Source organism: Vigna umbellata, chromosome 7 (assembly GCF_029865625.1).
Source record: "Vigna umbellata cultivar VRB3 chromosome 7, Vumbellata_1.0, whole genome shotgun sequence".
NCBI lineage: Eukaryota > Viridiplantae > Streptophyta > Magnoliopsida > Fabales > Fabaceae > Vigna > Vigna umbellata.
Window position 1 is genome coordinate 50,021,762 of NC_142171.1, and position 23,585 is coordinate 50,045,346.

Sequence of the window (23,585 nt, forward strand, 5' to 3'; positions counted from 1 at the left end):
CACGTCACCTCGATTCTTCCAACAATACTCAAAAGCCCTTCGTAACTCGGTCCCCTATTTACTCGGACTTGGGGGGCATGTACTGTAGGATACTTAATTCCCAACAGTCGATCACCAATAGCCCGACAACAGTCGATCACTGTACTATGGGACACCCAATCCCCCAAAGGTCGACCAATAGCCCGCCAATAGCCCGACGACAGTCGATCACAGAGCATGGTCGACCGCTTAGTACCCGACAACCAACATCGCGACAATTAACAGTCACACGACACACGACATGTCGCCTAGCCATGTCGACACACAGTATGTCCGACATACAGGACGCAATGTCATAGAGGGCAGCTACAAATAAGCAGTTACACATGCTACACATAATTAGCTAACCAACACCATGAATCACGGAGGTAGTTGACTCGGTATCAATACACAATCTGGCAGTTACAACTCCTAGGCAGTCAGCTTCGGTAACTGACCGGATTGCCAGGTAACGGTTTACTATTACTGTTTTAAATACACAGAACATCTCAGAAAAAAGGTACGTTTTTCCCCTAAGAAGAAAGATATTCTTAATTTTCAGACAACACCCTTGTTGACTTGAGCGTCGGAGTATCTTTGCAGGTACCCAGCCGGCCTTGTTCAAAGGAGACAGAAAAAAGGTAACACTGTGAAAGCAGCATAGAGAGACAGCGCAGAGCAAGTTTGTTAGGTTCGTATCTCGTTCTCCACATCCCTACAGAAACAGTTTATATTTGATATTAACATTCTCGAGACCAGCTAAACGTACAAACTTAAACCTTTTCAATCTTTTTCCATTTTTTCATTTTCAATTATATCCAATGCAAAACCTAACTCATCATGCACTCTAATTAATCATACCGATTACTTCTTCCTTTCTTCAACTTCTTAAATCACAAACCAAAAATGTCCTTTTCCTGTAATAATACTTCTCAATTCGTATTCTAATAAATATTATGTTTATTGTGTTCTGGCTTCGGAACCAACACAATTTATGTAAGGACCTAGTATAATTTTATTTATTTATTTTTAGTTTAATATTATTCTAGAAGGGGTAGGGGAAGTAATTAGGAGGTAATTAGGAAGTCACGGACGTTTGGTTTTATTTGGAAGTGGGGAGCAAAGAAGTCCGTGACTCCTCTCACATGTTTCTGGCACCATTCAAGCGTGGGAAATAAAAAGGGGTTGAGGGGTTCTGCACTGGGAGAGTTTTGCTGCTGCATTTGGTGAAAAACGTGAAGTCCAAAGTTGCTGGGAAAGAAGAAGTGAAGAACTTTGGAATTTGAAAGGAGATCCAGACACTTGAATTTCTAGGTTCAAGATTCACAAAGGAAGTCTTCAAGAGGTAAGCAGTGCTAGATTTTTCGTTTTGATCAGTTAATCTTACTGTTTTTGTAGAAATCTAAAAGCTTTAGAGTTAAAAATGGAGGTTTTTCTGGTTTCTGGAAAACCTGTGATTCTGCAGAATCTGTAGAATCGCGTTCGTCCAATTTGATTTCAAATTGGACGTTCGTCCAAATTGGTTTCAAATTGGACGTTCGTCCACATTTTCGAGCGTTCGTCCAATTTGGTTTCAAATTGGACGTTCGTTCAAAACTAGACGAATTGAGTGTTCGTTCTTTAATATTCTGAACGTTCGTCCTAACCATAGGTGGGTTTCTGAGCGTTCGTTCATATAAAGGATTAACGAGCGTTGGTGATAAGGATTTGAGTAGAGAGCGTCTGTGTGCGCCTGTGAACGTTCGTTCATTTCCGGGTAAGGGAAGCTTACTTAATTTAACTGTTTTGATGCATGCTGTATGTGAACGTTCGTTATTTTTACTGTATGGAAATAATGCATGATGGAATGAATGGTATGAACGTTCGTTATTGTGACTCTATGATGTTGCTGTGATTGATTTATGTGGACGTCCGTTATTTATTGAATGGAAATGAAACATGATTAAGCTACTTATGATGTATGAGATATTGGATGAAATGAGATATATGAATGAGATGTTTTGGTGTGAATGAATGAAACTATGAAAGTCTGTGATGAGAAATAAACTGGAACTGAAAAATGAACTCCCCATGAAATTGAACGTTCGTACTAAACGGTCATTGACCGTTCGGTTTTCCTTGGTTGAGGACGAGCGTCCTCACTCTAAAATGTTCTATTTGAGCGTTCGGTCAAACACTGTTGAAGCTAACATTTTCATAAACTTCTATCTCTTTGAAATTGTATGTGTATATGCAACTGTGTATTTTTCCCGTTCGTAAATACTCTTTAAAAGTATCTTAATTTATTTTTCAAGTCCTACCAATCTGAGTTATTAAACGTTCGGTCTCATACCGTACGTTCGTTCAAATTGGTGTTCGGTCTTATACCGAACGCGCGTTCTAAATGACGTTCAGTCTTATATTGAACGCTCGTTCTGTTTGGTGTTCGTTTCAGAACGAGCGCTCGCTCAAATTGGTACTTACACTGAGCATTCGTCCAACATGACGCTCGCTTTTGATGTGAGCGTTCGTCCAAAATTCTGCGTTTTGAAATTAGCGTTCGTCCTATTGGCGCTCGACTTTTGAAATGAGCGATCGTCCTAAATGAGGCTCGTTCTTATAACGAGCGCTCGCTCAAAGTGAGGCTACACAGAGTTCATACAGTCCGGACAGTCAGTCGTGTCGAGTTTATTTAGTGAGTACGTTTAAATGGGTTGTTATGTAATGAATGTGTATGTTGAGATATGCATGTATGTTGAATTGTTTACCTGAAATTGTATGTTGATGCATGAGTTAAATTACGTAAGCTTACCCTTTCGTTTCCTTGTGTTGTCTATTGTCCTTGTACGTCCGTCTTGTCATTGCAATGATCATCCGTGTGGATGTGAGCAGAGGGAGACGAGTGTTTGGAAGAGGCGCTGAATGAAGAGAACCTGGTTGATGTCGAAGTGAAGACCGAGCAGTGAAGCGCTCGGCCAGTTATGTAACCTGTATTAGAGTGGTCGTTCGACCATCTTGTCTCGTTATTTTATTCTGATAAACCGTTCGGTATTTGTCTTGTGTAAACCGTTCGGTCAGGTTTCCTGTACGGTTGGTTTTAAATTGTAACTCTGATGTGTGGCGTGCAACTTTAGCACATTCGCAGTTATGTTGGATTTGTACTCAAGGACGTTCGTCCTTGAGCGATTGTAAATTTCTCATTTCTTTAACTTTTAGTGTAAAACTGTTTGAGATTATTATTAAATGTGATTTTTTCTAAATTTATAGTTATGACTGTATTTTTGGGATGTCACAATTTATGGTTACTTTTTTAAGAAAAAATTAACGGTGTAGAATTTTTTTTTCTTACGAACGTTAATGTTAAAAGGTATCCATTTTAATAAATTTGAAAAACACCCTATTTATTGTAATACATGAAAATCGGGGGAAGAGCTTATATGACAAATTGTATATGCTTGAAATTTAATAAATAATGAAACGAGGACATGCAAAAAAAAACCTTGAATATGGAATTTTTTCCATTTTTATTTTTTAAAATAGTATGAAATTTACTATATTGAAAAATGTTTTATCCGTTATTAGTTACTGCTTCCATTTCCTAATTTTCATAAAATATATTTTATAATCAAGAATATTTATTAATTAAGAGAATGTAGACAAACAATGTACTAAATTAGTATACTTGTGCTGAATTTCTAAAATAATGTGTATAAAAAATATTTATTAAGAAATAATCTTCAAACAAGTGTATTTACTCTAAATTTAAAACTAGAAGAGTGAACGTCTATCTACTACACAACTCAAACAATCTACTTCACAACTCAGAGTAATGAAAACACGTAAAATAAGATCTAACACAATAGCTAAAGTTCAAAACACGAGACAACACTGAAACTCACGTCAATCACATTAAAATATATTAAATATACCCATTAACAAACCACCTCAGCCTCACACCCTAACTACTTATTCAATTTACAGTTATTCAAATTCTATACGCAAAAAGTAATCCCAATTTTTTTATCAATTTCTATAAAAAAAGTAATATGTATTAAGATAATCTAAACCATTTTAATTCTCTTTTAAAGAGATCATAATTATTATTATCCAATAAAAATACTTTTAATTTTTATGGATAACAGAAACCAAAAGCTTGGTCAATCAAAAGATAAAGAAAAAATACTAGTATTATTAATAATTATAGATGTTCAAAACATATATTTGATAATATGTTTAATGTAAAATCATCACCAGCCTCCATAAATATAAAGAGACCGTGTCAATCATAGTGTAGAACAAATATCAAAAGTTATTTCCCAATTGGCGTGGTTGGGGAAATTAATAAATTAAAAAACGGTGAGAAAAATATATATATTTTGCTATATATTGTGAGAACCTGATAAATTAGGCACACTAATCCATCCTCTGATCACATTTTAATGCACCTGGACACGTCAAAAATCCACTCACTCCCACTCTGCATGCGCCTGCCATGTGTCACAGTTGGAGCATTATGAGAAGTTAGTGGGAGACAAGTGGCATGTGGAGGATGGGGAGTTCATTCTGCATGGGAAGAGAAAAATAATTCTGGAAAACTCTCCCTCTTCCTCCTGCATGTTTCATCTTCTTCTCTGAAATCCTAACTTCAAATTCTCTGCAACCTCTCTAAACCGTTTCCATCTTCTCTCTAAGATAACTCATCATCATCTCTTCCAATCTCATTTCAGACACAGTAGAAACCTTCCCTGCACTGTGAGCATCATTTTGATCCGAACAGAACTGAGAACTGATCTGGTAAGTTCTCGTCCCTGCACTTTGTCCATTTAGTTCATGCAAACCAAAATTCTGGTTGCATGCGTGAGTTAGAAGTCTGATCTGTTAATGATTTTGGTATCTTAGATTAAGTGGAAATTGTGGGGTGAAATTCTGGATAGAAGCCGTGAGAGAACGAGTGAAACTCTAGCATTTTGAAGTGCACTGCTATACCAGGTAAGGGAAGCTTTAGTAATTTAATTTAATATATGTTTGATCTGTATGACAGTAATGAATTGTGATGGATGTCTGAAATGTATGCAATATATGAATTTTGAATATGCGTGAATGAGCAGAATTGAAATGGATGTATGTCAGGAATGTTGTGTGAAATTATGCAGTGAATGAGATGTATGAGTTGTAATGTAATTGATTTCTGCATAATTTGGAATGAAAATGATCTGAACTGTATGTTGATGATGATATGTTTGAAACTGGAAAATGGGAGATTCTGTATTTATGAGATGATAATATGAATTCTGTAATGTATGAGGTTCATGTGGAAGATAAATTCTAAGTTATGAATCGTATGAAAATTTTGAAGTTAATGGGAATGAAAAATCTGGAAATCTGATCTTCTCTGATTGATGATGTACGCTCGTCATCGAACGGTCTTATACCGTTCGGTTTCCCTGGAACACCACTTAGAATAAGGATTCTTTCATTTGGAAAGGACTCTGATTAAGAACGAGCGTTATTGGTGTCAAGAGTTAGGCGTGAGCGTTCAGCTTAGCCTAGCGTGTCCAACCATTGAAAATAAAGTTAAGTATAGTTAGGACGCTCGGTTTTGTTTACCAGCGTTCGTCATAAGTGGTGCTTAGTATTTTACTGAGCGTTTGTCCAAAGGAACTCTCGATCTTAGATTGAGCGTTCGTCCTAGTTAGCGTTCGGTCTGATACCGAACGTTCGTTCAAGTGCACGTTCGTTCGAATGCACGTTCGTTCAAGTGCACGTTCGTTCCCATGCGCGTTCGTTCAAATGCGTGTTCGTTCTATTTGGTGCTCGGTCATTGACCTGGCGTTCGTCCTGAGCAGTGTTCGCTTTTATAATTGAACGCTCGTCTTTCATTGCTTTGTGAGCGAACGTATATGGCGTTCGTCCAAATTATTAATTAACGTTCGGTCTTTGACTGGCAGTGTTGCTTTCTGAATTCAATCATATTTGGTTGTTTATCTAAATACTTTCTTACTAGCTTTATTCTTTGGATTCTACCTGGAGTCTTTATACTTAAAATTTTTCTAAGTATTATCCATAATTTCTAAGATCAAATTCCTTCAAATTATTAAGTGTTATCAAGTATCAAGTGGATAAATGGCTCGTTTCTTTTGTTCAGAAACGTGGATGTATGAGTACTGCAATATGTTCCTTCCTATCTAATGAGTGATGGACGTTCCTTAAAAGTAAGAGAGTGAATACAGAATGAAAATTTGATTAAGAGAAATTGTGAATATGTGCGAATGGTGATTTGAATGGATTTATTGGATTGGATTGTGAATGAGCGTTCCAAGGAGGAACGTCTCCATGTTGTGAATATGAGAAGTAGTGTAGTATGACCATGGATAAGCTACTGATGGCTGTTCATCCTGATATTCCGTGATTGCTCATCCTCATGTAGAGGAGAGTAGTTCATGCGTGGGAATGGCAGGAGGCCCTAGTCCTTATAGTACTTGGGCTGATAAGGGTTAACCTCGGGTGGCAGCTGTTGAGGGTATCCCAGTTACTACATCACCCGGGTGCAGGAACGCCTGTAGATACATGGATCATACAGTCCGGACAGTCTTTAATTATGAGAATTTGAATGAGTTACTGTATGCTTAGTTATGTGTTTAATGTTGTATGAACTGTATGACTGATTTTATAAGTTAAATTATGTTGATTGTATTGAATTAAATTACCTAAGCTTACCCTTGCAAATTTCCTTGTGTTGTCTACTGTTTCTGTATGTCCGTCTTGTCAATGCAATGATCATCCGTTGTGGATGTGAGCAGATGGTGAGGCACCCCTGGAATCAATGCTGGAAGAAGAAAATTTGGAGGATGCCAACCTTGTGGAAGTTGAAGTTAAATCAGAGCAGTAGGGATTAGTACTGTAGTAGCTGTTAGTTATTTTTCTGTACTGTATTTTGACAGTTCTGTATACAGTACTGCAGAAATGTTTGTCCAGAACTGTTTTGTAATTTAGTTGATTTCTGAACACTGTAAACGTTGCTGTTAGTGCTGTTTAATTTTGAGCAGCTGCTGTAAATATTAAGACTGCACTGTATTTTCTGTAAATGTGATTAGTTCTGATTAATGGTAATTACTATTTATTGGGATGTTACATATATATACCACCTAATTTGAGCCAAACTGAAGAAAAACCCCAACACACTACTTCTACTACTACAGTTTCATTTGAAAATAGCAACAATCGCAACAGCGATCCTCGTATGTGGTTTAATAAACTTCATAAGGCGTTCTTCTTCTCTGCCACTCCCTCCCGGACCAAAGCCCTGTCCTGTTCTCGGGAATTTCCCACACATGGGCCCAGTGCCTCACCACTCCCTCGCCGCCTTGGCCCGCGTTCACGACCCGTTGCGTCCCGGATTCGTCGACGTCGTCGTGGCGGCGTCCGCGTCGGTAGCCGAACAGTTTTTGAAGATTCATGACTCTAATTTCAGCAGCCGGCCACCGAACGCCGGAGCCAAATACATATCCCATAACTACCAGGACCTGGTGTTCGCTCCCTATGGCCCGCGGTGGCGGTTGCTCCGGAAACTCACCTCCTTCACCTCTTCTCCGGGAAGGCCCTGAATGTATTTGGACACTTGCGTGAGGTGAATTTTCTGTTTCCACTGTATACGTAAACTATACATACGTAAACTATACATACATATATATACATATATATATATATATATATATAGATATATACATACATATATATACATACATATATATACATACATATATATATATATATATATATATATATATATATATATATATATATATATATATATATATATATATATATATATATATCATGCATATTTCTATTTTCATGTAAAAAATTATTTTATTTTTCTTCTATGAATATTTGAGTTTATAAATTTTTATGAATTTATTTGTCACGCCCCAATAATTACGCTGCTTAGTCACCTCTCTGCTTCCATTAATACCCCGTGACACGCACACCCTTCCATTAAAACGCACTCACTTTCACATTGCATGCATGCTGACAAGTGTCACTTTGGAACGTTCCAAATAGTTAGTGGAATCCAAGTGGCAACGCGTGGATGGACGTTCGTCCTACGTGGGGAAGAGAAATTAATTCTCTGAAAAACTCTTCCCTTTCCCACTGCACACTTCATCTTCTTCCTCAAACCCTCTGACTTCTCAAATTCTCTACCTTCTCTCTAGAACCTCCATTCTTCTCTCTACCATAACTCACGTTCTCCTTCTCCAATCCAATTTCAGAAACCGTAGAGGAGATCCAGACGTCCTAAGCTTTCCATCAAACCGAACAGTTTTGGATTCTGAAACGGGTAAGTTTCACGTCCTTAACTGCTCTTCATTTTCCTCATGCAAGCCTCGTTTTGAATTGCATGCACCTTCTCTGAACCATTATTTGGTTTTCTGTAATTTTAGTTTAAGGAAATTTGGGTTGAAACGTAAAGAGTAGAAGAGTTTATACTGGGATCTGGTTTTATTTTGAAGAACGAAAGCGCAATCCGGGTAAGGGAAGCTTATTGGTTTAATTCATGTGATCTCTGTACTGCATGTGCGTGTGTGAAGTTTGAAAATATGATTATGATTCTGAGATGATATATGAAAAGTGATGCATGTATGTACTGAGAATTTTATGCTGGTGTATATGAATGATCTGAAAAGTTGTATGTTATATGATCTTGGTATTGAATGATTTGATATGGTGTTTAATTCAAAGCTTGAGAAGTATAAGATATGTTATGATATGATTAAATGAATGTGAGTATACTGGAAAATTTGGTTACTGTATGTGGAATTTAAATCTGAAAATACTATGAAAGTGAACGTTCGTATCGGTACGGTCATTGACCGTTCGGTAGTTTTGGTGAATTCCTTGAAGTAGTCGAACCCCTTTCATTTGGAAAGGATTATCCTTGAGGACGAACGCCCTCTTAAACAGCTTTATGTTTGAGCATTTGGCCAAACGTACCCTTCATGAGTGTTGAGTGAGGTTGAGAAGCTTGATAACATTCTTTGGAACACTTAGTCAAAATTTTAAGACATCAATTTTAGTTATCTTATCTTATAGAAATCCCAAACTTCTTTGCTTTTGAATCAGTGAAAGTTCTCGACCTAAAAGCGTACGTCCTAAAGTGGCGCTCGGTCTTAGACCGAACGCTCGTCCTAAAAGCATAAATAATAAGTAGCGCTCGGTCTGATACCGAACGCTCGTTCCAATACGTATGTGATAAAGAACGCTCGGTCATATACCGAACGTTCGTTCATTCTCTCAATTATTAGCGAACGGTAATAGCGTTCGTCCTGGAATTGAAATAGCGTTCGTCCATAAATCTAAACAGCGTCCGTTCAAAAGTTCTGTTGACGCTCGTCCAAGTCCTCAGTGACGTTCGTCCAAAATTCATCAAAAGTCTATTTTCACGCTCGTCATTGACTGGCGGTTGTCTCTTGAATTAAATTATGTTCGAATTCTTTATTTAAACAATTTGTGATATATCTATTCATTTGATTCATTCCAGAGTTATTGAATTTGGATTTTCTAAGTAAATTATAAATCATTCTAGATTCAGTTCATCTAACTGATTCAAGTTCGTGAACGAGCCTTCTTGATATTACATTAACGTTCGTCCTCTATTACAAAGGGGGCTGGACGTTCGTTCTTTTATGGAAGTGAAATTAAGAATGGAAGTGTGAATAAGATGAAAGGTTAATATGTGCGAACACCATGAGAAATGAAATTGTGATTGTTGGATTTGAACGAGCGTTCCAGGGTGGAACGACTCTTGGTTGAAAATTGAGATTTGTAAGTATGAACGTGGAAAGCTTAGATGGTGGTTCATCCTGATTTCCGTGAATACTCGTTCTCAAGTAGAGATGAGTACTTCATGCGTGGGAATGGCAGGAGGTCTAGTCCATAACTGTAACTTGGACAGAAAAGACTAACCTCAGGTGGCTAACTGATGAGTATTCCAGTCACTCACCTGGGTGCACGGACACCTTAGCTATACAGGATTCATACATGTCCGGACGGTCGGTCTAGTATCAGGATTTGGATGGAATTATTGTATGAATTGAATGAGTATGTTTGTGAATTTACTTGCTGTATTTGATAAGTATGAAATGTATGTTTGACTTGAATTAAATTCAATAAGCTTACCCTTGCATTTCCATTGTGTTGTCTTGTCTATGTATATCCGTCTTGTCCAATGCAATGATCATCCGTGTGGATGTGAGCAGAAGGCGATACTTCCTTGGAGCAAACACTGGAAGAGGAGGTACTTGCTGAAGAAAACTTAGTAGAAGTGGAGGTGAAGGCCGAACAGTGAACGTTCGGTTTCTAGTTAGTGTAGTTAGATTAGTGAGCGTTATGAGCGAGCGCTCTTTTTGTTAATGGTAAATAGTTGGACGTTCGGTAATGGTTTTGTAAACCGTTCGTTCTTATTCTTTTGTAAACGCTCGTATATTTATATATAAATGAAAGGCCGTTCGGCCATTTTTTTTTGCTCACTGCTTACTGTATTATTAAAACTGTTTTGCCATATTGATTAATGTGATTATTCTAAGTATATAGTTGATGACTGTATAATTTTGGGATGTTACATTATTCATTGTGTATATAACAAGGGCTTTAATTCTATATATATGAATTCTGTGTTTTAGTTTAGATTATACCTTTTTATGATGGAAAAAAGTACATGCTAGTTTGAGGAAGTTTTATTTGGATTTGAGTGGTTTAAAATGAAGAGACGTGTATGTAAGTAAAGAAAATTAATTTTGTAAACCTTATGCTATTATTGTTAGTTTCTATTTTACTATTTTTTGAGTTATTATTCTTAACTCTATGTTTTTTTTTTCTTCTAATTTTTTACAGAATTTAATTTAAATTACATATTTTTTTTTCTTTCAAACCAATATCTTTTCGCTTTTGACTTTTTATTTTATATTTTATCTTAGTCATAAAAACTTTTCACATGATTTAAGCAACAAGTTTACTTTTTTTTTTCAACCCAGATATTAAAAGTGTCGACGATTTTAATGTCAAGGCACAATTTATTTTGTAATTTATTTAAAGTAACAACCAAATCAAAGTGTGGGTTTTAATATAAGGCTAATTTAATTCATAGATATGGAAACTCTCCTTGATCTAGAAAACTCTTTTCAAAGCTTCTCAATTTAATATCACTTATTGCATATTGTCAGGCCTCGAAAAAAAAAAAAAAAAAAAAAAAAAAAAAAACGTGGCAGTTGGAGAGCGCGCCACCTCAGCGACGCACTTGGACGACAGCAGTGCCCGACATCCACTAACGAGCGCCAGCTGTTGCACGTGGAGCTGAGTCAGGAATTGGAAGTGGAAGACACGTGGCGACTGCGGAGTGGACGTCCAGAATGGACTGTCGAGAATCTGGAGTGCAGGACGTGCGTCCAGTGTGGCTGAGTGGGAATGTGAGTTGGCTAAGTGGAGAGTGCGCTGGACGAGAGTGGAAAACGAATCTGAGAATTTCTGAAATATTCTCCACCCTCTGCACGTACACCATTTTTCATTCCTAAGAATCCAAGTCTCTCCTCCTTCTCTCTTCATTTTTCTCTGCACCTTCTCTCTAAGAACCACCGTTTCATCCCCTCCAATTCTGGGTTCCGGCACTGTAAAAGGACGTACGGCATTAAGGACTTCCAGAGAAGACGTTCGGTTGGCAAAGCTGGATTGTGGAGCAAATCTGATATTGGTGATTGGGGTTCGTTCTTGTAGTTGAATTTACGAGCGTTGACGTTAGGAGATTCCGTAGAGAAGAAGTATTTTTGTGCATTTGTGGACGTTCGTCATCTCCAAGTAAGGGAAGCTTATTTAATTTAACTAATGTATGTTGTGTGAACGTTCGTTATTTAGCCGTATGAAAATAATGCATGATGAATGATATGAGTGAATGGTATGAACGTTCGTTATTTGATGGTATGAGTATAATACATGATATTTGATTTACTGAACTGCATGAACGTTCGTTTTTCTTGGTGAAATGAGATGTGTGAATTTACATGAGATGGCCTGTATGAAATGTGGAAATTGATGATTGATATGAACGTATGAAACTAAGAGATTTTGTATAATGTAGAATGAACTGGAAATGTAAATGAATATTGAACAAGAACTTCCCCTATGATTTTTACGTTCGTACTGAACGGTCTTTGACCGTTCGGTCTCCCTATTTAACATTCAAGAGATGGGATTCGTTCATTTGGAATGATCCCTGGTCGAGGACGAGCGTCCTCATGTTAAAATGATTCATTTGAGCGTTCGGTCAAGTACTATGTTTGGTATTCTTTGATAAAAATTCCCTTCAGTTATACGCATATATACATAATAGTGTATTTTACCGTTCGTAAACACTTCTCCGAAATCAAAGTCCATTATTTTAAAGGCTACTAGCGTTCGGTCTCACTCTGAACGTTCGTTCTGGATGCTCAGTTTTGAACTGAGCGTTCGTCCCAAATGGTCTCGGTTTTGAATTGAACGTTCGTCCTTGAGCGTTCGTTTGGTTTTAAATTTTAGTTGGAAAACTGTACTGTTTTATTATTAACTGTGATTTTCTAATTATATGGTTTTTACTGTATTTTTGGGATGTCACATTAGTGGTATCAGAGCAGTTTTGTTCTTTTAAGGACATTGTAGGTTGTGAGTACACCATGCTTGTTTTGATGTGTGCTCAACGTTCTTTATTGAGTATTTCAGACTCCTTGAACTTAATTAATGATCGTTTTCTCTGTTTCTCAGAGAACAAATGGCACCAAGACTTCCTCCTCCTCCACCACCGACCAATGAACATGATGCGCCCAACAACACCAGGTTGTTGGAATTAGTGATTGAAAGACTACAAGAGCAGAATGCTGTTTTGATGCAGCAGAACGCGGCTGCCTTACAGAGTTTGGAGGCCGCTCGTGCAAATTCTGAAGCGACTCAGAGGCAACTGATGGAGATCCTTGCAACTACTAGGGGTACACCTGGAGCCTCCGCTTCAAACACTACTCATCAGACCGAGTGGAGTTTGGAGAACTTTTTGCAACATCGTCCAGCGAAGTTTGATGGAAAGTGTCCTCCTGATGGGGCAGATCAGTGGCTGCAGGATATGGAGCGTCTCTACGACGTCAAGGAATGTCCAAACGATCGAAGGCTGGCATTCACTGAGTATTTGTTGACTGGAGAGGCCAGTCATTGGTGGTCGAGTACGAAGATGTTACTGACAGACTCTCACAGCCCTATTTCTTGGGAAGTCTTCAAGGAAAAATTTTATGAAGAGTATTTCCCGGATAGTGTTCGTTTCGGCAAGGAAGTGGAATTTCTCCAGCTGGTGCAAGGTAGTATGTCTGTTTCTGAGTACACCAACAGGTTTAAACATCTGGTTCGTTTTAATACCATGGCGACCAGTGAAGTATGGCAATGCAGGAAGTTTGAAAATGGGCTGAGAAGTGATCTGAAGGTACTGATATCCAGCCTTTGCATTAAGTCTTTTCCTGCCATGATTGAGAGAGCAAAAGTGTTAGAGAAAAATGTGGCTGAAGCAGAACGACTGAAGAAGCAGCAACAACCAACTAGAGGACCAATCATGTCCAGGCCGAATCTGAATCGGAACAGGTTGCCGTATGCTCGCCCAGTACAACCATCTAATTCTCAGGCTATGGTTGTTGCCGGACAGTCTGGACAGCACGGATCAGTCAAGTGTTTCCAATGTGGAGGACCACACTACCGGTCGTCTTGCCCTCAGTTATTGGGAGTGAAGTCCTGCACTCGTTGTGGAAGAAATGGTCATATAGAACGTGAGTGTAGAATGGGCGGACGAGCGGCAATGAGGCCGCCAAATGCCGGGAGAATGCAACAGGATCGGGGTGGACGAGCACAAGCTGTTGGTCGAGTGTATGCGATCACGGGCGCCGAAGCTGCCAGCTCAGGTACGCTCGTCACCAGTACTTGTTTGTTGTTTGGAATGCCTGTTTGTGTGTTGTATGATTCGGGGGCAACACACTCCTTCATTTCGAAGGCGTGTGTTGAGAAATTGGGATTAGCCGAACGCGAGATGCAGTTCGACTTGGTAGTATCAACCCCAGCGGCTGGTGAGGTTAGGACGTCTACTGTATGTGTTAAGTGTCCTATAGAGGTTGAGGGGCGAAATTATAAAGTGAATCTCATCTGTCTACCCTTGCAAGATTTAGAAGTAATCTTAGGAATGGATTGGCTGGCTGCCAATCGCATTCTCATAGATTGCGGTGCAAAGGAATTGGTGTTTCCAGACGAGTATGAAGTGGATCTATCTGTGACGCTCGGTCAATTGAAAGAAGACATCGGGGATGGTGCTAGTTGTTTTCTGATCATGACGCATTCAGACGAACGAATTGAAGATTTGAATCATGAGCGACCGTCTAGTAAATCGAATGGAGGACGATCAGTCGTGGATGAATTCTCTGATGTATTTCCTGATGAAGTGCCTGGATTACCTCCTCCACGCGAGGTGGAATTTACTATCGACTTAGTGTCGAATGCTGGACCTATCTCTATTGCACCTTATCGGATGTCGCCAGCAGAGTTAGCTGAACTCAAGGAACAGATTGAAGAGTTAATGGATAAGCAGTTTATCAGACCTAGCGCATCACCTTGGGGAGCGCCGGTACTCTTAGTGAAGAAGAAGGATGGTAGCTCTCGTCTTTGCATTGATTACAGGCAGCTGAACAAGCTAACCATCAAGAACAAGTATCCGTTACCTAGGATTGATGACCTACTGGATCAGTTACATGGTGCGACTGTATTTTCAAAGATTGACTTGCGTTCGGGATATCATCAAATTCGGGTGAAGGAAGAAGACATCCAGAAGACAGCTTTCAGATCTCGTTATGGACACTACGAATATGTAGTAATGCCGTTCGGTGTGACGAATGCACCAGCAGTTTTCATGGACTACATGAATCGTATCTTCAGACCGTACCTAGACAAATTCGTTGTAGTCTTCATTGATGATATTCTTGTCTACTCCAAGAGCTATGAAGAGCACGAGGGTCACTTGAGGATCGTTCTAGGCATACTAAGAGAAAAGGAGTTGTACGCCAAGTTCTCAAAATGTGAATTTTGGATGAAGGAAGTGCAATTCTTGGGGCACGTGGTTTCAGCTGGAGGAATCTCAGTGGATCCGGCCAAAGTAAGAGCGGTACTGGAATGGGAAAGTCCACGTTCGGTTACTGAAGTTCGCAGTTTTGTAGGACTCGCGGGATATTATAGACGGTTCATTGAAGGATTTTCCAAAATAGTAGCTCCGCTTACTCAGCTGACCAGAAAGGATCAACCGTTCGCTTGGACCGATCGGTGTGAAAGAAGTTTCCAGGAATTGAAGAATAAGTTAACAAGCGCCCCAGTACTGGTCATACCTGACACGGCTAAACCCTTCGAAGTATATTGTGACGCTTCTCATCAAGGTTTGGGTTGTGTGCTCATGCAAGAGAGGCGGGCAGTAGCGTACGCTTCACGGCAGTTGAAAGTTCACGAGAAGAACTACCCAACTCACGACCTGGAATTAGCAGCGGTCGTCTTTGCTTTGAAGATATGGAGGCACTACTTGTATGGATCAACTTTTCAAGTGTTCAGTGATCACAAGAGTCTCAAGTACCTTTTTGATCAAAAGGAGTTGAATATGAGACAGAGACGTTGGCTGGAGTTCTTAAAGGACTATGACTTCGAACTACTTTACCATCCGGGAAAAGCAAATGTTGTAGCAGACGCTTTAAGCAGAAAGGTAGTTCACGTCTCCTCCATGATGGTCCGAGAGTTAAGTTTGGTAGAAAGCTTTAGAGATCTAAGGTTACAATTCGACTTGGAACCGAATGTTATTAAATGCTGTACTCTTAGAATCTCCAGTGACGTATTTGACCGGATCAGAATGAAGCAGCGAGAAGACGAAGAGTTGGTGAAGATCTTGAACGCACTCGGTACAGATCAGGCCAAGGAGTTCAACACGGGAACAGACGGTTGTCTACGATACATGGGTAGGACGTGCATTCCGAATGATGGTGAGTTGAAAAGGATGATTCTTGAGGAAGGACACCACAGTCGTCTTAGCATACACCCTGGTATGACTAAGATGTATCAAGACCTCAGGAAATCTTTCTGGTGGCCGGGAATGAAGAGTGATGTCGCACGTTTTGTGGCATCGTGTTTAACGTGTCAACGAGCCAAGGCTGAACATCAGAGGCCAGGCGGTCTACTTCAGCAGTTAGAGATTCCGGAATGGAAGTGGGACGGCATTGCGATGGACTTCGTGACTCACTTACCCCGAACGGTCAGGAATCATGATTCCATATGGGTAATAGTGGATCGTCTGACGAAGAGCGCTCACTTCCTAGCAGTCAACCTGAAGATGTCAATGACGAACCTGGCTAAGCTTTACATCAAGGAAATTGTTCGTCTACATGGAGTTCCGTCTAGCATTGTTTCAGACCGAGACACAAGGTTTACCTCTCGATTCTGGCAATCATTACAAAGTGAGCTCGGTAGCAAACTTCATATGAGTTCGGCTTATCATCCTCAGACAGACGGTCAGTCTGAAAGGACCATTCAGACGCTCGAAGACTTGCTTAGGACGTGCGTCCTAGATCACATGGGCGTCTGGGATGAAGTCTTACCTTTGGTAGAGTTCACCTACAACAACAGTTTCCAAGCCAGCATTGGAATGGCTCCCTTTGAAGCTCTGTATGGTAGGAAGTGTCGAACGCCATTGTGTTGGTTTCAGGAAGGAGAAAAGGTCTTAACTGGACCAGAGCTCATTCAGCAGACGACTGAGAAGGTGAAATTGATCCAAGAAAGGCTGAAGGCATCTCGGAGCAGACAGAAGTCATACGCTGACAAAAGAAGAAGGCCATTGGAGTTCGATGCTGGAGATCACGTCTTCCTTAGACTACATCCGACTACTGGAGTTGGGAGAGCCATTCGACCGAAGAAGTTGTCTCCCAAGTTCATCGGACCTTATCAGATCTTGAGGAAGATCGGACCAGTCGCGTACGAGTTATCTTTGCCACCTCAGTTATCCAACTTGCATCCCGTCTTCCACGTTTCTCAACTCCGGAAGTACGTATCCGATCCATCGCACATACTGGAGTTGGAAGACATTCGTCTTCGTCAAGACCGTACACTAGAAATGCAACCCGTTAGAGTTGAAGATAGCAACACCAGGCACTACAAGAATAAAACTGTCAAATTGGTGAAAGTCGTATGGGATGAAAAGACGGGCGACTCTACATGGGAAGTGGAAGATGCCATGAAGGATTTATATCCTCATCTGTTTGAGAGTACGTCTTAATTTTCGAGGACGAAAATTTTTGTAGTTGGGGAGAATGTCAGGCCTCGAAAAAAAAAAAAAAAAAAAAAAAAAACGTGGCAGTTGGAGAGCGCGCCACCTCAGCGACGCACTTGGACGACAGCAGTGCCCGACATCCACTAACGAGCGCCAGCTGTTGCACGTGGAGCTGAGTCAGGAATTGGAAGTGGAAGACACGTGGCGACTGCGGAGTGGACGTCCAGAATGGACTGTCGAGAATCTGGAGTGCAGGACGTGCGTCCAGTGTGGCTGAGTGGGAATGTGAGTTGGCTAAGTGGAGAGTGCGCTGGACGAGAGTGGAAAACGAATCTGAGAATTTCTGAAATATTCTCCACCCTCTGCACGTACACCATTTTTCATTCCTAAGAATCCAAGTCTCTCCTCCTTCTCTCTTCATTTTTCTCTGCACCTTCTCTCTAAGAACCACCGTTTCATCCCCTCCAATTCTGGGTTCCGGCACTGTAAAAGGACGTACGGCATTAAGGACTTCCAGAGAAGACGTTCGGTTGGCAAAGCTGGATTGTGGAGCAAATCTGATATTGGTGATTGGGGTTCGTTCTTGTAGTTGAATTTACGAGCGTTGACGTTAGGAGATTCCGTAGAGAAGAAGTATTTTTGTGCATTTGTGGACGTTCGTCATCTCCAAGTAAGGGAAGCTTATTTAATTTAACTAATGTATGTTGTGTGAACGTTCGTTATTTAGCCGTATGAAAATAATGCATGATGAATGATATGAGTGAATGGTATGAACGTTCGTTATTTGATGGTATGAGTATAATACATGATATTTGATTTACTGAACTGCATGAACGTTCGTTTTTCTTGGTGAAATGAGATGTGTGAATTTACATGAGATGGCCTGTATGAAATGTGGAAATTGATGATTGATATGAACGTATGAAACTAAGAGATTTTGTATAATGTAGAATGAACTGGAAATGTAAATGAATATTGAACAAGAACTTCCCCTATGATTTTTACGTTCGTACTGAACGGTCTTTGACCGTTCGGTCTCCCTATTTAACATTCAAGAGATGGGATTCGTTCATTTGGAATGATCCCTGGTCGAGGACGAGCGTCCTCATGTTAAAATGATTCATTTGAGCGTTCGGTCAAGTACTATGTTTGGTAGTCTTTGATAAAAATTCCCTTCAGTTATACGCATATATACATAATAGTGTATTTTACCGTTCGTAAACACTTCTCCGAAATCAAAGTCCATTATTTTAAAGGCTACTAGCGTTCGGTCTCACTCTGAACGTTCGTTCTGGATGCTCAGTTTTGAACTGAGCGTTCGTCCCAAATGGTCTCGGTTTTGAATTGAACGTTCGTCCAAATGGTCTCGGTTTTGAATTGAACGTTCGTCCAAATTGTGCTCCGGAATGAGCGTTCGTCCAAAATGGCGCTCGGTTTTGAACTGAGCGTTCGTCCAAATGGTTCTCCGAATTGAGCGTTCGTCCTACGGGTCTCGGTTTTGACTGAGCGTTCGTCCTAAAGGGTGTTCGGTTTATACTGAACGCTCGTCCTAATGGTGCTCGGTTTTGAAAGGAGCGTTCGTCCATAATGGGGCTCGGTCTTACACTGAGCGCTCGCTCAAAATGGTATTCGGTTTTATTGAAAAGCGTACGTCCAACTTCAGATTTACCACGTTCGTTTTCTGATTTTAACGAGCGTCCGTTCATGATTTTCCAGGTAAATAACGTTCGTCCAGTGAACAGTGTACGTCATTGAAATTCTGCCGTTCGTACTCTGATTCGAACGAGCGTCTTTTGGTCTCACTCACAGCGTTCGTCCTCGGTCTTAATTGTTGACAGAACGTTCGTTTTTGATGGTTTACCTATGAATGATGAAAATGATTATGAAATGATAAATAGTGGATGATGTACAGTATATGAAATGAAAGTATGAATATTGAATGAGCGTTCCGGGGAGGAATGACTCTTGGATGATTATGAGAATTTGTAAAGTATGACTGTGGGAAGTTAATGCTGGCTGTTCGATCCTGATATTCTGTGACCACTCGTCCTCACATAGAGGGGGTATGTCATGCGTGGGAATGGCAGGAGGTCCCCGTCACATATCAGTTATTTGGAAATTACAGTAATTTGGACGGAATGGACTAACCTCGGGTGGCAGCTGATGAGAATGCCAGTTACCACACCACCCGGGTGCGTGAACGCCTGTAACTACGCAGAATTCATACAGTCCGGACAGTCAGTCGTGTATTAAGTTTTATGTTAAGTGTGCGTTGAAATAAGCATGTATGTTGAATTGTGTTCATGTGTGATGAATTGATTTCATGAATTTGTATGTTGATGCATGAGTTAAATTACATAAGCTTACCCTTGCGTTTTTCCTTGTGTTGTCTCGTTTTGTACGTCCGTCCTGTCGTTGCAATGATCATCCGTGTGGATGTGAGCAGAGGGAGATGAGCGTTTGGAAGAGGCATTGAACGAAGAGAATCTGGTTGAAGTTGAAGTGAAGACCGAGCAGTGAGACGCTCGGCCAATCCTTTAATTTTTTTTTTTTTTTTTTTATGTATGACCGTTCGGTGCTTTCCTGTGTGAACCGTTCGGTCAGGTTTTAATTTTACGTTCAGTTGTAAATTGTAACTCTGGTGTGGACGTGCGGCTTTATGTGTTCGTTCTTTATTGTTGTAAGACTGTATTCAAGGACGTTCGTCCTTGAGCGTTCGTCCTTGAGCGTTCGTTTGGTTTTAAATTTTAGTTGGAAAACTGTACTGTTTTATTATTAACTGTGATTTTCTAATTATATGGTTTTTACTGTATTTTTGGGATGTCACACATATGTTTTGTTAACATTCTAAAAAAATAATTTCAAGATAGTCCCTAAAATATGTTAAAAACCCGAATTCATATTTACAGAAGTTGAAAATTATTTTTTTCTACAGACGTACAATTTTACATTTTAGGGCAAGAAGACAGATATCTAACCTACTAGAAAAAGACGTACAACACAATCTATACACTATTTTTTTTAAGCGAAGAAAATCGAAAAAATAATATAGTTTTAATTTATTGTTCTTCGCTATAAAAATATTGATAAAAACATTTAATATTTTATCACTTTGTAATAAATATTTGAAAATAAAGTATTTTTTCAATCTATCTATTAGCATATTTAAAATAAAATAAGTTTGAAGCAAATTCAATGCTCGAAACTATTTTTTACTACAAAAATAATTACAAATATCATTAACAGTACTTGAAAAATACATGTATTAAAAAATATGTTTTGTAGTGCGAAATTTATTCTATTATTATTCTTTTTTGTAATATATCTATTAGATAATAATACTCGAAAGAAGCTTTTTTTGAACCGACCCGCTACTTTAACCTAATCACGCATTACTGACTATGCCTATTCCCACACCAGGCTCAACTTTCATTCATCACAACAAAACTGTTTTCCTTTTTATGTTTACTTATTTAAGATATATTTTGCTTATCCTTTATTTCATAGAGTAAAAAAAGGAAATTTTCAAGAAATAAAATAAATATCACTATATTTAAAATGTCAATATGTTTTTTTTCTTTACAAGATAAATATTTTCCCTAATTTAGACGAGAGAAAGTGTCAACAAACAAACCAATTTATAAAACCAACAAAAAGAAAAAAAATTGTGCTCCGTACATGTTAGCGTTCTCTTCATATACTAGTAGTTATGCGAGGCGTGTGTCATCATCATGCATGGTGTGCTCGCATCCGCTCCAATGTTTATTTGTCGGAGAATTGAACTTTTGAGACAGAAAAAATGACAAATTACGTTCATTTGACACAATTAAATAATAACATTTTCATTATAATTATATTAGTTTTTATTTTAAAATCATAATATATATTATTATATTATTAGAGTAGTATCGATATATATTTTTTGTTTGGACCGCGATATTCCAACAACAGATTTTTAACACTCTTTTGACAACGTCACGTGTCGCCACCTCATTGGTTCGTTTAAATTTTTTTTTTTTTTAAAACCTATGACCGTAACCCTTATTTTGAGTGAAAATCCTAAAATACCCCTTTCCCTTTCTCTGTTCCATTGCCTTTCCCTTTCTCTGTTCCATTGCAAACGAGGTCCGTTCTCTTGAGAGGTCGAAGGTTGCGTTTCGTCTCGCTTCGTTCCATTTGCATCCTGTTGTCTCCGGCCAGTTTGGTCTCCTGTTATCGTGCGTAATGGCAAGTTCCGGTGACGATTGTCCGACGACTAAGGTAAGTGGTTTTCCATTCCATGTCGTAGCTTGGTTATTCGGTTTGGGCATCACGTAGCATGGTTATTTGATTTGGGTTAATGTTTGGGGTTCGTATCGTTGTGTTGTGGTGCTTGGGTTATTGGGTTTCGTTGTTTTGATGATTTGATTTTGGTTTATGCAGTTGAGTGTTCGTCACTCTTTTTCAACAAAGTATATATGTACTTTGAACGAACGCTTAACAAAGGAGCATCGATCATTGATTGCGACAACTCCATTTGCTTGGTTTTTAGATGTCAATGTCAATGTTAAAGTAGGTAGAAATATACTGAGTGAGTTATTGGGTAAGTGGGACGACTGTAGTAGTGGTTTTATAGTTGGGAATAAAGTTTTGAATATAAATGAAAATGATATTTATTTAGGGTTGGGACTGAGTACAGATGGTGCAAACATTAACTTAAAGGAAGAGCTGGGCAATAGTGAATGTGTGAAATACATAGGCAAAGGAACAAAGGAATTGAATTCAATATACAAAATTCTAATGCGAAAACAAAAGAAGAAGATTCCTTGTTCTCATTTTTGTAGCCTTTACCTCCTGGTAGGGATAAGTGAGATTTTATTTCCAAAACGTAGCGGGAAAGTGTTTCCCGTAATGTTTAATGTTGTTGACAACTTAAGTGCTTTGGGTAGTTATTGTTGGGGTAGTCTAGTTTATCATTTTCTGTTACATAGTTTGTGCAAAGCTTCAAAAGGCTTGAAGAAAGGCAAAGGTATTTCAAACGTTTACGTCAACGGTTGTGTGTACATGCTGCAGGTAATTAATAGTATTTGATGTACTTACTTAAAATGTTATTTGAATTAAGTTTGTTACAAGTGAAGATGATTTATTTGTTTTAGGTATGGTTTTTTGAGCTGTTTGTTCCACCAAAAGGTCCTATTGATAAATTTCCACGAATATTGCATTGGATGAATATAAGTGTTGGAGACAAGTTCGTTAAACGGTGTATGGAGACAGGTTTGGTAAGTTGTTTGTTATCGAAAGTTTTGTTATGTTTTCATATATTGACCAAAGTTGTGTAATCTGTAATGTGTTGTTAAATTTCAGGTTGTTGACGATGTTTATGGTGGTCCTTCAACGAAGGATAAGGAGGAATACAGACCAACACCTAAAAGAAAGGATGCTAAACCAAGAGGAAAGAAGAAACAAAAAAGAGCTCGCAGAGAAACTTTTATGCGTGCCTTAGAGGAACAAGAATTTCTAATTGAAGAACTTAAAAGGAGGGTTGCAACTTTGGAGGCACAATTGGCTGAAGAGAAGGCAAGAAGGCAAAATAAAGATGACGTTGGACAAAGTGTGCCTCGTACAGAACCATCTGTGAACACTGGTTTTGTATCCCCTACTGACATTGACGGAAATGAACAACCTTTGAAGACGTATGTTAGGGTTGGATCACGAAGGCGTTACAAGGGAAGAGCTCTTAGGACTCCATACACCGGGACCGTAGTGCTTAGAATAAAAAATGAGTGATTTGTGTATTTAGTTGATTGAAAATGTTATTTGGAAAGTAATGAAAATTGTAATCATTGTAAATAGATTAAGAAAACAATGTTCAATGTATTCGATTTGGTTCAATGAAATAAAATTTGAGTTTTGGTTTTAATTGGTCTCATATTTTATCTATTCAATACCATTGTTATTATGAGTTGTGGGTTTGTCGATTTCAGAATGTCGTAATTTTTTTTGTCTCCTAAGTTGCAGGCTTGTTTGTAACATGTTGGTGTTTGAGTGGTCATTTTGAGTAACATGTGATGTGATGTGAGTCCAAGGAGTGTGGGGTGACCCCTCATGAGTTGGGGGAGCAACCTGTGCAAGGAATGAGTGAGAGTGCTGAAAAAAGGGGCTGGTAATCGTTTACAGGTCCCCTGTAAACGATTGCCCGAGAGAAATTGGGAATTTGTACAGAAAGTCCAACACAGGTACTCAGTCAGGTGAACACAGGTCACCATTG

At 39.1% G+C, this 23,585-nt stretch overlaps 2 protein-coding genes and 1 long non-coding RNA gene across 4 annotated transcripts; all 3 read left to right on the forward strand.

The window, feature by feature from the left end:
* The first annotated feature begins 962 nt into the window (after positions 1-962).
* Positions 963-3,134, forward strand: LOC148196519 (uncharacterized). The gene is made up of 3 exons (XR_015780623.1): positions 963-1,363; positions 1,670-1,774; positions 2,890-3,134. It is a non-coding gene; the product is annotated as an uncharacterized LOC148196519 (long non-coding RNA).
* A 9,656-nt stretch (positions 3,135-12,790) lies between these two features.
* LOC148196520 (uncharacterized) lies at positions 12,791-20,128 on the forward strand. Of its 2 annotated transcripts, none has more exons than XM_088094836.1 (2): positions 12,791-13,955; positions 19,785-20,128. In XM_088094836.1, the coding sequence occupies exons 1-2, from the start codon at positions 12,791-12,793 to the stop codon at positions 19,856-19,858; spliced, it is 1,239 nt and encodes a 412-aa protein (XP_087950962.1). In that variant the 3' UTR covers positions 19,859-20,128. The 2 variants fall into 2 exon arrangements, 1 of the variants encoding a protein (XP_087950962.1); XR_015780929.1 differs by lacking the exon at positions 12,791-13,955 and adding an exon at positions 16,812-18,008.
* A 1,611-nt stretch (positions 20,129-21,739) lies between these two features.
* On the forward strand, positions 21,740-23,104 carry LOC148196521 (uncharacterized). The gene is made up of 3 exons (XM_088094920.1): positions 21,740-22,390; positions 22,474-22,596; positions 22,682-23,104. Exons 1-3 carry the CDS (start codon positions 21,755-21,757, stop codon positions 23,102-23,104), a joined length of 1,182 nt encoding a protein of 393 aa, XP_087951046.1. The 5' UTR covers positions 21,740-21,754.
* The last annotated feature ends 481 nt before the right edge of the window (positions 23,105-23,585 follow it).

What these genes read in the sequence shown, in the direction of transcription:
- LOC148196520 (XM_088094836.1), top strand. Translation starts at nt 12,791, where the DNA reads ATGGCACCAAGACTTCCTCCTCCTCCACCACCGACCAATGAACATGAT. An exon ending in CGCCGAAGCTGCCAGCTCAG is followed by an intron (nt 13,956 to 19,784) that starts GTACGCTCGTCA and finishes GGATGTGAGCAG; the next exon opens with AGGGAGATGAGCGTTTGGAA.
- LOC148196521 (XM_088094920.1), top strand. Translation starts at nt 21,755, where the DNA reads ATGCAGTTGAGTGTTCGTCACTCTTTTTCAACAAAGTATATATGTACT. An exon ending in GTTGTGTGTACATGCTGCAG is followed by an intron (nt 22,391 to 22,473) that starts GTAATTAATAGT and finishes TATTTGTTTTAG; the next exon opens with GTATGGTTTTTTGAGCTGTT. An exon ending in GGTGTATGGAGACAGGTTTG is followed by an intron (nt 22,597 to 22,681) that starts GTAAGTTGTTTG and finishes GTTAAATTTCAG; the next exon opens with GTTGTTGACGATGTTTATGG.